Here is a 13,042-nt window from a genome sequence, read left to right as displayed (position 1 = left end):
TGAAATTGATTCCAACTCAAAACCAAATGACGACAGATGTATTTTTTTAGACATTCTTCCCTTTGCCAGGTATGTTAAGAATTAACTGAAAGTGTGCTGGCACATGGATGGGTACATACGCCTACATCAGTCAAAGGAAGTATACCCCAGGTAGTTCCTCTCCCAGAGAGAAGGACAGACCTGAGGGAACCAAACCTCTGCAGGTCGCAGGGGACCTGCCTGCAGCCAGAAACCTGTGCACAGCACACAGACGATGACTGTTCCATAGGCTGGAGAGAGTCACGGGTTAGGAAAGGTACCAGACAAAGGTGAAAAATATCCCGTGCTGCCCTGCATTGTAATCTTCAAAAACTTGGGAAAAATCAGGGATACAATTGTGTGAAAGGCACTATTTGTGCAACGCAGCACAAAACAGGGGAAAAACAAGCAGTTGTGGTACAGTTAATCTCCAGGTATAAAAGCCACAATATGTTGGCTTCAGCACATTAAGCTTAAGACATTCCAGGCCAAAACTTCACAGTTCATCACACCTTAAACTATGCCAGTAACGCTGTCTTTGGGCTCTGTACTGTACTCTAAATCAACAAAATTATGGAGATGAAACATATCCCAGCCTCCCTTTTCCTTTCTTCCCCTTCCTTTCTCCTCTTCCTCCTTTTCCTTCCTCTTCATTCCTCTCCCTTTCCTCTTCCCTTCCCTTTCTTCCTTCCTTTCCTTTTCCTTCTTTCTCTTTCCTTTTGTTTCATTTCTATTTTTCCTGTTCCTTCCATTTTTACCTTTCCTTTGCTTTTCCATTCCTTCCCTATCCCCTGTCCCTTTTCCACTGACACTTTCCCAGAAATTTTTAATCCTGGTCATTTCAGAGATTCCAGTTTACGCTCAGGCCTCCCCTCCCCTCCTTACAGTTAGATATACATACATACAGATAACTATAATATATGTGGATGTATTTTCTGGCACCCAATGATAATCACAGTGGGTTTTTTCCTGAGAAACTAACACTATATTCATTGATCTGGAACAGATCACCCGACCTTGCTGGGGAATTTCCATTAGCTGAAGGTTCTGGTGTAAACAAGTGGACATACATCTTTTAGAAAAGGGACAATGAGAATAAATGAAGTTAACTGCTCAAAGTCCTTTCTCCAACCTCACTACTCCACCTTTCCAGTGGCCAGAGATCCATGTGGAAAAGCAGCAAAAAAATTATCTTTGAAGAAGGCACAAACGTTGCCTGATCTGACCCAAAGGACACAAACTCAGTGGAAGTGACAGGCTCCCCTTACTTCCATGCAGCACGGGCTCACACATAGGTAATGTGCTTGCTAAAGCCAACATGCAATTTCTTCACTTACACAACTGCTACATTTACTTGCAAATTCAGAGAAGAAAATGTCAAAAGGTGATTACACTTTGCAATGAACAAAACCACCCACATTTCTTTTACTACCACTCATAACAAGTATGTGTGTGGGAACATGGTATACTGAATTCCTAAAAGTCACAGTAGGACTGTGGTTGTCCACAAATTATACCTGACTTCCTGAGAAAATTCTGAACCTCTGGAACACACTACTATATATTTAAAATTATACTAATGGAGACTGCAGGTACCGTAGATTGTAAGTCTAAAACACATGCAGCACAACTATTACTTTCTATTCTCTCATCACCTGGCAGAAACTTAAACTACAAAATATTATGTTCCCACTACTTGTGGAAACCCATACAATTGTCCTCAGGCTGCCTATCAGCAGAACTAAGCTTGCTCACATAGTTTTCAACCAGTAGCCAACAAAGAGATCTTCATTCTCTCTCTGGAGGGGAAGGCCAAGCCCGTATTGAATGTTCTTGTCCCAAATCTCACGTATTATCAAAACCTTCCTAAAAAGGTTTCAAAGACAGCCTCCACCTGAGAAAGCCCCAGGCACTGTCTAGAAGATACACTGTTCAGAGCTAGCACTTACAGTTCTCTTGATTCTGGCCTCTAATTCATGAGATTTTCCCTTTCTACACCAAGTGACAATTTTTGTCTGTGAGGGCAAAAGATGGAAAGTCATTTTGAAAACATAGCTTTGTGAGATTCCTGTCCTAGACGGCAGTCTTGCATGGGTCCACTTTCCATTACATCAAAGGCTTCCCAATCCCCTGGCTGGAATCACTAAGCACATATGGGCTTTGAGACTTTTCACTTCATTTCACTACTACAGCCCTTTTCTTTAAGTTTTTAGCTATTCTAATAATTTATTGGCCATGGCAGAACTGCTGCTTACAGTGGTCTGAAGGTCTGGAGTATTGTTTTTTGGAGGGTTTAGTAGCAAAACCAACCATTTTCATCTCCCTAGAAGTTACCTCTGTAGTTATATTACTATTCCTTCCATGGGTTGAAAAGTTACCAATTTAAAACAGAGGAGGCTTGTGCCTTCTAACAGTTGCTAACATTTCAAGAAAGAATGACAAAGGAGCTTCTGGGAACTATTAGGCTGGAGTGAGGTTATTGGTGGGCAATTTTACAGATACAACTGCTCCTTAGAAACTCAGTAGTACTGAAATCTCTCCCGAGAGGACAACACTATAATGTCCTACTATAATGTTTTTTTCCAGAGAAGTACAGAAAAGCACCAGATTAAAAGCTGAGGGACAAAGCTGAGCATGGTTACAACATAAATGCTTGGCAAAGGCCAAGGTATCTTGTAGATCTATGTCCTTAGTGCTTCATGTGAGGGACTGGTGAGGAGGATAAATTAACCCTTGTAACCTTCTCCACATATAATGCAATGCAATTCTGTAACGGCATTGAAGAATACTATTACTTGGGACCTTGACTGTCTGGAAAAAAATGAGGCAACAGGAGTCTCGGGAAGTTCAACAAAGGGAAATGCAGTTTGGGATTAATAACCCCATGCACCGGTAGAGGCTGGGGATCAACCAGCTGGAAAACAGCCTTGCAGAAAAAGACCTGGGGTCCTGGTAAACAAGCTGAACATGATTCAGCAATGCGCCCTCACAGCAAAGGTGGCTAACAGTATCCTGGGCTGAATTAGGAAGAGTGATTACAGGTCAAGGGAGGTGACCCTTTCCCTCTACTCAGCCCTGGCTATGGCCACACCTGGAGTGCTGGGTCCTGTTCTGCACTTCCCGGTACAAGGCGGACATGGACATACTGGAGCACGTCCAGCGAAGGGCAATAAAGACAGCTAAGGGATTGGAGCATCTTTCATATGAGGAAAGGCTGAGAAAGCTGGGACCGGTCAGCCTAGAAAAGAGAAGGCTCATGGGAGGATCTCATCAATGTGTATAAATAACCTGATGAAAGGGAGTAAACAAGATAGAGGCAAACTCTGCTCAGTGGTATCTAGTGAAAGTGCAAAAGGCAACGGGCACAAATTGAATGCAAGAAATATTTAAACAAAAGGAAAAGGGGTTTCACAGTAAGGGTAACAGAATGCTGGAACAGGTTGCCCAGAGAGGCTGTAGAGTCTCCATCCTCAGAGATATTCAAAACCTCACTGGACATAGACCCCTGCTTTAGCTGACCCTGCTCTGAAAGGGGGAGTTGGACTAGACAGTCTCCTGACATCACTGTCAACCTCAACTATTCTATGATTCTGTATAAAACTAGGTCAATCTTTATAGAAGCTATCTTTTTACCTTAATGCACTACGCAGTGAAAATCTGAAGTACAGAAGGCTAGAGCGAGCTGTGGGAACTTTACTGAAGCACCACCAATCAAACAGCTTTAACTAAGTAAACATACTGCATTTAGGTTACGTAAAACCTTTCCTTTGTAGCAAAACGTTAATTAGAAAAGCTCAATTATGATCTTTGTAAATATCCCTGTAAAGACATTTTTAATGATTTCTTAAGCTAAAATAAATAACCTTGAAATCCATCAACGTTAACCTGCTTCTAGCATCTAAATAAGAATGAATTATCTATGTTTAAAATATAAATATAAAACCTGCATTTCTAGAAGCTATCTGAATATCCACCCACCTCTATTCACTGGAAACCCAATCTTTAAAAAGGTGTGTGGGAGAAGTCATTCCAGTTGAATGCTTTACCACTATGAAAGCAAATTAAAGTTGAGGCAATCATTTGCTCTCTAGTTACTGATATCCTCTACAGTAGAACCCGCTGCTTTCCCTAACACATAGATTATACTAAAAAATCAGTGCACTGAAGAATAGCAGAGGAAATTAACAAGGAACTTGAAAAATGCATTATGATTCTGGTCATCATAATAAGTGAATGACTTCCAGGTGTATTTCATACAAGGGTGAAAAATGTAAACAACATTACAGGTTTTCTTTAGAGAAAAACAAAAGTGATAAAAAAAACCTGATTTGATAGAAAAAAAGCTGCACATTACTGTTGCAAATGTAATGTCTTACTAGAGGTAGTTAGAATTGCTTTTGCATACCTTAAAGCATGAATTAATGACAAGGAAACAGACTTTGTACAGAACTGTGTGTTGAGCCTGACATAATCTTCAATCTGTGGAGGACATCAGCCCATTGACCTCCAGCTCTAGCTTTCCTCAGTATGAAAACTATTACTTTATTTTTTTTTTTCTGTTTAATCATAGCAATCCTTTAATGACAATTTCTGACACGTACATCTCAAGCATGCTCAGGCCAACCATTTAAAATGTAAATGCTTAAAAATAGTCAGAATCTCAAGTTTAAATTTAGTCATTCCAGGTGGCATCCATCCTGTGAGTTAGGTCATGAGTCTTAACTAGTTGTTCAGACACCCTTTCCAGAACTGTTTCTGAGAGAAGTCCACCCCTCTGCCTCTAATTCCACTTTAACCCTAAGAATGCACCCCTAAATGGAGAGCTTAAAAAGATTATTAAGAGGACAAAAATTTGATGCTTAATTGCTCTCTGTGGCTTTCAAAAGTACCCTATTAAAGAAAAGTGGTTTTAACTTCCAGAAAAGCACAGCAGCTACAAAACCCACTAAGACTGAGTGAAAGCAAAATTTGCCTCCTTAAAAACAGGCCTTTTTAAATTTTAAAATGACTAATTGTGGATTTAGAAGCCTAAAGTACAGGCATGTAAATATTTTGAACTTCTATTTTTTAAAACAGGCTTTTCATACTTACTAAATCAGAGAATCTTGGTGAGTAATGCTATCCCATTGCTATTTTGGTGCAGCAACAATGAATCACCTCTATGACTTAACACATCCATTCTGAAGAATGCCGGATTACCATGATTTGTACTGGCATCAGTGTACTGGCATGAGTGTCAGCCAGAATTATATAGCAGTTGGACCACGAACATCAGGATTTTCAAGGGCACAAACGGACTCCTGCTGGTCAGTTCCACATAACTACTTGTGGACACTCATCACATAATGGCTTGTTGGTTTTGAAACTTAAATACATCTTAAATAAAAAGTAGCAGCTACCATACTGATAAAGTCTCCTAATTCTCTCTATCCTTGTGGAAAATGTCAACATTGTGAAAGGAAAATGAAAAGCTGTCTTGGAATTTTTTTTACCAAATTTCAAGTAAAAATGAAACTTTTTGTTTCAAAATTTTGCTAGTGTCTCACGGTAACTCTATTTCAGATGTCTTGTGCCTCTCCTCTCTTCGAAAGCTCAGTGTCTCTAGACTACCCTCTCCTAGCACAAGCCAGACATCCTCACTGAGCCATGTTAATGACATGTCATGAGAAATAGGACCAAGCTGAGAAACTGTCCAAAAGTTAGAGATAGGAGACATACAAACTGCATTTCCTATTAAGGGGTTTATGCCTTATTTGACTTCTCATTAAAATACAAAGAGTGATTATTTTAATGTAAAAATGTACATTTTTACATATTTTTTCCAAGTCTCTCTCAGGGCCTTGAGTGCACCAAGAGGCACTGCAAACTCTTCCCCCCACTCCCATGGGTTTGGCTGCCCAGGCTCAAGGCCACCTGTGACACTGCACAACTGTGTAACCTTGGGCAAGACTGTGGTGACAGTTCTGTGCAAGAAAGAGTTGGGAAAAGCCTTGCTAGGCACATCTCCCCTTCACTTGGGAGGTACACTAAAGCTTAGACTGCACTTAAGCCCTTGGTCCTTGCCTGAGTTATGTTACTGGTGTGCCTGTATCTGCTCAGGCACCTCACTGACCTTGACTCACAGATTTGAATTCCTGGCTTAACCTTGAACCTGGCTCATCACTACAGACTCATCTGGAGTTCTGAACTCTTGGCTTGACCCTGTTTACTGTCACTGGACCTGCTCTGCTCTCTTTGTTCAGGTACTGTGGGACTGCTTCTTCATGAGTGATGCCACTGCCCTGCCTGCCTTGCTGTTGACTCCTAGCTGAGTTCTGTTGTGGAGCAGCTCACTCTTGCTTCTCCCTAGGTGTCAAATTCAGTTGTCAATTGAAAAGAAAGAAAAAAAAAATATCAAGTAACTTTTCAGACAGCACTTGATGAAAGGTGGGTGGTTCTTTCTGCCAATGTTGCTATTAATTCAGCCCAAAAAGTTTTAGAGGAACATGGCATGTTCATATGTGTAAGTATAAAAGATCAGTATGAAGCCGAGACCAGCCCCTCAGTAATTATCATGGCCTTCCTAGAGCTTTGGAATTCATGGTTTTATTTGCCATCTCTCTCAGTGACACTTTATGAGAGATACAGAGCAAAAAGTGTTTGAAGATTGCAAGTAACACTACCTATCTGGGGTTTGAACATTTTTTTGTAGCAGAGTCAGGATAGGTCTTATCACTATGTCCATATGTGTATTTTTAACTCCTTGCTTATGTGAGACAAATGACTTGCACCAGTACTTCTTGGCAGCAAGCTGCAGCCCAAATAACCTCCCTACCTTCCTCCCCTGCTTCCTCATCCAGGAACTGGTGCAGTTTTAAAAGGCACCCTCCTGAAAGGCAGCAACTGACTTACACTACAGACTTCCACAGTATAATTGGTCTGGTTCAAAAAAAAAAAATTTCAAGTTAAAACCATTTCAACAACAGCAGTGGAGTAACAATTCTTCATATTTATGCATTACCTTTCACCCTGGGAACCCAAAGCTGCTTACATATTACACAAGGCAAGTTTCACTGAACTCTTGTGAACTAGTTACACATTCTGCACAGTGGTAAACCAAGGCTGTGAGAGGCTTCAGGGACTTGCCTAACACCACGCTGCTGCAAAATACAAAAAACTCGACATATGTAGGACTTATGATAACCTCAAAGATGGTACAATTACTCCAACATTTGTTTGTTTCTTTTGGACAACCAAAAGCAGGAATTAAACAAACATCAACTGATCCTGCCAGTATTCCTTACAATTCAGATGACAGTACTATTTTTTTAAATAGTTGCTAATGTTTTGGTATTTTTTTCCTTTTTTTTTTTTATATTATCTCTCTTGGAAGTTGAAAAATATAATACACTGAGATTAAAGAAGGTTCTTTCTCTCCTCAGTAAGGATTCTCTAAGAATGTGTCACTGGACAGGAAGATAACTTTCTCAGGACCTCAAGTTTTAGTTGCTGTGATTTGCACGACTGGGGTGCGACATAAATAGCAAAGCATGTTGCTGCTGTGGAAGGGTTTTTTCAGGACTCCTTGCTCTGAGAAGCTTGATATTTTTGTCCCTGCCAGCTACTCCTCCTGGTAAGTATTTCAATTGCTAAATTTCATACCAGGGCTCATCAAGACAATACCCCCAACACGCTACACAACATACAAGGGTGAATTTGTGCAAGGTCTATACTCACGCAGAAGTTGTCTGCATGTCATGCCAGCTTTTGCTAAAGTTCTGCTTCAGTTCATTCATCAAACTTATGCCAAGCTTTTGTTTAATTTCAACCAGGTGCTTTTCTTTGGCTGCTAGCACTTGCCGCAAAGTTGAAATTTCATCCTCTAGCTGAGAGAAACAAAGAGGGAGGAGAAAGGAGAAAGGTGTTAGCCTGGTCCCACAGAACAGTAAACACATAGGATGTTAAGAGATTAAATGCACCTCACATGAACTTGCATTTTTCATAGACAACTAGAGAGATGGAGAGATACAAGTGCTTGTCAAGATCACAAAGACATATCCAGAACAGAGCCCACACTACGTTAAATTAATGTCTCAAACTGCGTTGCCTATGTGCGCCATCATACACATGCATGTGATGAGAGAGAATTTTCCAGTAAGGAAGTGACTATTGAGCAACTTGACCAAGATCTGCCTGAGGGCATGAGGAGTCTCAAACTTCAGCTTTTCATTCACTAGTAAAATGGGAATGGGCAGAACAACAGAAGACTAGATAATTCAGGCAAATATCGCTCTTTGAATGCACAGGCTTTTAACTTCGTATCTGCAGCTTTTTAGTCTTCCACTCATTAAAAAAACAGATGCAAATTCTTAGAAGCAGGTTAAAAAAAACCAACTCATAACAACATATGACTTGAGAGTATCATAAAGAGTTATGTCCTTGTCACGAGTTTTATCTATATATTTTAGGCCCTACATATTTCAAAATAGTAACATAAAAATATATAGCAGATGGACTGTTAACATGAATGAACAGGTTCTACCCAAAGCATAGAAGCATTCAGAAGACCCAGCAGATTAGCCTTTTCAGAGCTCCTAGTAATTAACCAAACTGTGCGAATTCAAGTTGTGAAGATGCCATTCAGCCCAAACAGAGGGATGTAAGTCTCCCTGCGGTGGACATTATTTGAGACATTTAAGCCAAGCCAGTGTTGGAGCAAGCCAAGGACCAGAACACTTGACTGGAGGATGAACTGCTGAATCAGCCTGCCGCTGGCTCAGGATCCTCCCGCTTGGGTAGCTCTCCTGCAAGCACGGGTTTGCATTCTTCACCCAGAAGCCTCCCAAGCCAATTAATTATACAAGCAGCACTCGGAGGTACTGAAGCTAAGAAGGGCAAGTGACACCAGAGCAGCTGCCTTTCACTTCAGGTTTAGAAATTCCCTTACCGACTGTGATCCTTCCTCCATATGTTAATAGGATAACATATGGTAACATATCAGATTACCATATGTTAAGTTCCTTGGAACCACAGTCTCCCTGTGATTTAACTCCATAGGCTGCAGCGAATAAGGCAAGCACCAGCTGAATCAGTTGCTGACATCCAGGGCTATATTTAGGATGTCAATACCAGCATTATTTTTATTTTACACACTCATGCATTCCGTTCCCTGCAAAACTGGCTGCGAGCTCATTCTTCTTGGGAAAGTCTCACCCTTGAATCCCCCATCTATCAGTTTCTCTTTTGTCACTACCTGCTATCTAAATCATTCAAGCAGCTCAGGAATTAAGCAGCAACACTATGAGCACAAAGCAAAATCATGACCTCAGTGAAGCAGGTATCAGTGTATATACCAATGCCTTCGATGCCAACACTTCACTGGTAGAATATGCAACGATCCAAAATTGCTTTATTCCTTCCCATGTCCCTTATGCTCCATTATATTCCTAACCTGCAAACAAAACGCTGATAAGAGGCAGCACGAGTTTATCTTCTGAGAGAATAACTGGTTAAATGCTTTCAGAAAGAAGAAATCACAAATGTCGGCATTCCTCAGGCGGCAGTTCAGAGCTCCCTTTAGTTCTTTCCCACCCACAGCAAACCCCTTAGCGCACAAGTCTGCCTGAGTAACACTGCTAAAGAACTTAACTTAAACCAATACCGGTATGCTTACATGTACTTAAAACATTAATGCTTTCCATATGGGCTAGCACTAGGCAGACAAGTAGGTACCTGGATATGTAAACATTCAAGGGCTTCTATTAAAATTACTTTCCATCTGTTCCATTGAATAGATACTTAAAGCTGTAAAGCCCTAAGCAAGCATTAACCATGTGCTTAATGGCGTACGTATGAACAACATTTTTGACTGTATTAAAAATAATAAAATATTTTTCTTTAGAGATCAGTTTTGAATTGACAAAATCCTCCTCAAGCTCCATCATTTTAAAATAATGGCAGATACAAAGCCCCCCTCAAGTGCTCAGGTATCAGTGATTGAAGACTCTGAAGTAGCAGAAAGGACTAGGGACTTATAGTAGTGTCTTGAAAAGCATTTAAGCAGGTTACAAACCTAACTCCCATGAAAGTCAGGCATCAACTGCTTAGGCATTTTCAAAAAGTCCACTCTTACAAGTGCAGACTCCATTGTGAAACTAGGGCTTAAGTCAACAGAAATACAAATTTCTAGTCCTCCCATTTCCCTTCTTTCTAAGTGCAACAGAGTCAGAAGAATATAGATGCATCATATAGGGACAAAGTTCTCTTCTCCCTTTTTGTGGGCCTAGGAATCAGAGTTGCTAGCTGTTTTTTCTTTCCTCTGTTATTTTGTGGGACATGTAAAAGCAAGGAGAGGAGCTGACCACCTAAGACATTACAATTTCCATGATTAGCTGACATGAGTAACATGTAAATCACACAAAGGTGAGACCCCAGGAAAAAATCCACAATTACAGATAGATCTCTCAAATCTGGGACTGACTAATAATATGGAAGGACAGTGAAGTCCAGCACACAAACACAAAAAAGTATTTTCCCTTGTTTTGCCTTTTTTTGTTATTATTATTTTAGGGTAAATTGTATGTTTTATGGGGTTGAACAACCTTTTAAGATCATGGCATGCCTGAAAAAAAACCACCCCAGTAATTGTCCAGCATATAACCTTTTCCATTTTTTCCAGTAGACACTAACAAAACAGCCCATAATAAACAAACCAGAAAGTATTTATTCAGTAAAATTGAGCATTTTGGATAAACTACTATTCATAAAATATTATGTCAGTTGGTATTATCTATATTCCGAGATACACATAGTACTATGTAAAACATGGAGGTGGTAAGATTCAGCTACTGGTTGGAATAATAGTGATGAATGGATTGAATGGTAAGCTGAATAGTAAATTGAGTATTTATTATGCTTGTTTTAAGGATCAAGGCCATAAGCGGTTAAATTAAGGGGCTCCAAAAGAAAACAGAAGCCAGCATAGTTAAATGCACCAGTTAGATTAAGCATCCTTTTTCCCTACCACTACATCACCCAAACGTGTAGTGTCCTGGCCTGGCTGTTTGCGCAGCCCTCCGCAGCAGGGGGAGCTTAACCAGGTAAAAGCCATCACAGCAAAAACAAGGGCTATTTTTAAGCCAGCTCAGTTCCTAGATCCAGCATTGCAGAGAGGTGTGCAAGTACGTGTGTGGGTACAGCACAGGGGGCAGGAACAAATGGCTGGAGATGGAGAAGAGAGGAAGGCAGTGATCAATTAAAGCAGCACATGCAGTACACCCGCTGAGGTCCTGCACTGTGATACGTACCACAGGCATACATCACTACTGAAAGGAAGGCAGACATGGCTGTTTAGGAGTGAGAACCACCTGTGGGACAGGCTTTATCAGATATTGTTTAAAGAAATAAAACACAAGTTACACAACCAACACCAGCAGCGTGATAATATGCTGACAAAAACTTGAGATGGAGCGAGTAACTACGTACAGCAAAGAGGGCAGAGAAACTGAGGCCACGGTCCCCTGAGAGGGAGGTCTTGGAGCCACTGCTGTCCCAAGGAACTCCCACGAGCTCCTCTGAGCTGGTACACCCATCTTTGGTTGCACCACCACAATTCACCCCTGCACAGCTGCATCACTCACTAGCTCACAGCACAGCACCTCCCGGTCAGGCTGCCAAAACCAGCCAGGAGGCTCACAGATGAAAATAGCAGGGGTAGAAAGTTTGAAAGGGCACTGCCACAAAAACTCTCACATCATGGAACCATGGCTTGGAAATACCCTGGATTCTCAGGGCAGGCTCACACACTTCACCACCACAGGTACCACCGTGGCAGCCAGACCTCAGCATGCATCTGCCCACCTGTGCTAGAACTGAACATCAACTCTCTGCATATCCTGTAAAAAAAGCTGGAAAACATCTAACAGACAAAAAATGTAATCATGAAGGACCAGCTTTATTACTGGTAGAAAGAGTGAACTATAAGTGGGTACTTGATAACACAAAGAAGTTCACTTTGTGAGGAAGAAAATAATCTTTTCCTTCATTTAATTGGCTTTCAAAACCAACCCCACAAGACTGCATCTTCTCTATACCATTTTTTCACATGATCCTTTTTATGTCAGAAGACAAAAAGAAAGTAACAGCAAACATACAGAAAAACTGTCTCTCAATGAAGCCAATCCACGGGACCCTTATATTCTGATTAGCTATTGTATTTAGTAAACTCATGATTGTTATTGAATTGTTACCCCTTTTCAAAATTGCTGGGAATTATAACATGTATACTAAAATGCATAAAATATTTCTAAGGAAATGTGAACACCTTACTATGGTAGCCTTTTAAAGAAAGTAGTTGAAACTGTGAACAGAATAACATAGCACAAAACATAACAGGCACTTCATCTCTGCACCAAATCATATAGCTCAAATTTTAAACCTCCAGGCTGAGTACCTATTGATTTGTAAGTTTTTCCTTGGGTGAACAGCACCCAGAGACAGCAAGGACACTCATAAATATAATTAGTCATAAGTTTGCAGAAAAAGGTACTCACATCTTTCCTCAAACTGGGAATAAACGTGCAGTAACTCACATAGCTAAACTTAGAACCTGCACATCAGCCAGAAAGCCTGTAGATCAAACTAGATAGCTGCTTTTGTGACAGTATGGGAGGGGGAAGACAGCAAGGAGTAAATTACTACTTTGATGAGCATAATGGAAGGACAACTGACAGCAGTGAGAGAGAGAGCTCAAAACCTCAGCCCCCATCATGACTCAAGAGTCATTGTACCATGCTCCTCACACCAAGGGAAGAAGGGGATTAAAAAAAAGAAAAAAATCTGCCCCGCTAACAAGCTTCTGGCCTTATGTAGTTTTGGCCTACAATTTTCTGCTATTATTACAAAGTGTCAGACTGTCTTCTGTTAATTCAAATGACTGTTAGAAGTTTCTGTAAGAGTTACTCATTTTATTTGCATTGTAGAAATTCCAGAGCTGGATTAGAGTCAGAGCCCTGCTGTGTTAGCCAGACTACAAATATAAGAACAG

At 40.7% G+C, this 13,042-nt stretch overlaps 1 protein-coding gene across 1 annotated transcript in view; it reads right to left on the bottom strand.

Annotated features, from left to right (window-relative positions):
* TPD52L1 (TPD52 like 1) overlaps nt 1-13,042 on the bottom strand; it is a 60,120-nt gene that overhangs the window by 23,694 nt on the left and 23,384 nt on the right. The window contains exon 3 of the mRNA XM_075046401.1: nt 7,735-7,883. Coding sequence (XP_074902502.1) covers nt 7,735-7,883 — 149 coding nt within the window. The remainder of the gene's footprint in view (nt 1-7,734; nt 7,884-13,042) is intronic.

This window comes from Buteo buteo, chromosome 15, assembly GCF_964188355.1.
Source record: "Buteo buteo chromosome 15, bButBut1.hap1.1, whole genome shotgun sequence".
Classification (NCBI taxonomy): domain Eukaryota; kingdom Metazoa; phylum Chordata; class Aves; order Accipitriformes; family Accipitridae; genus Buteo; species Buteo buteo.
Note: the sequence above shows the minus strand (reverse complement) of the source record. Positions and strands in the feature narration are given on the sequence as shown.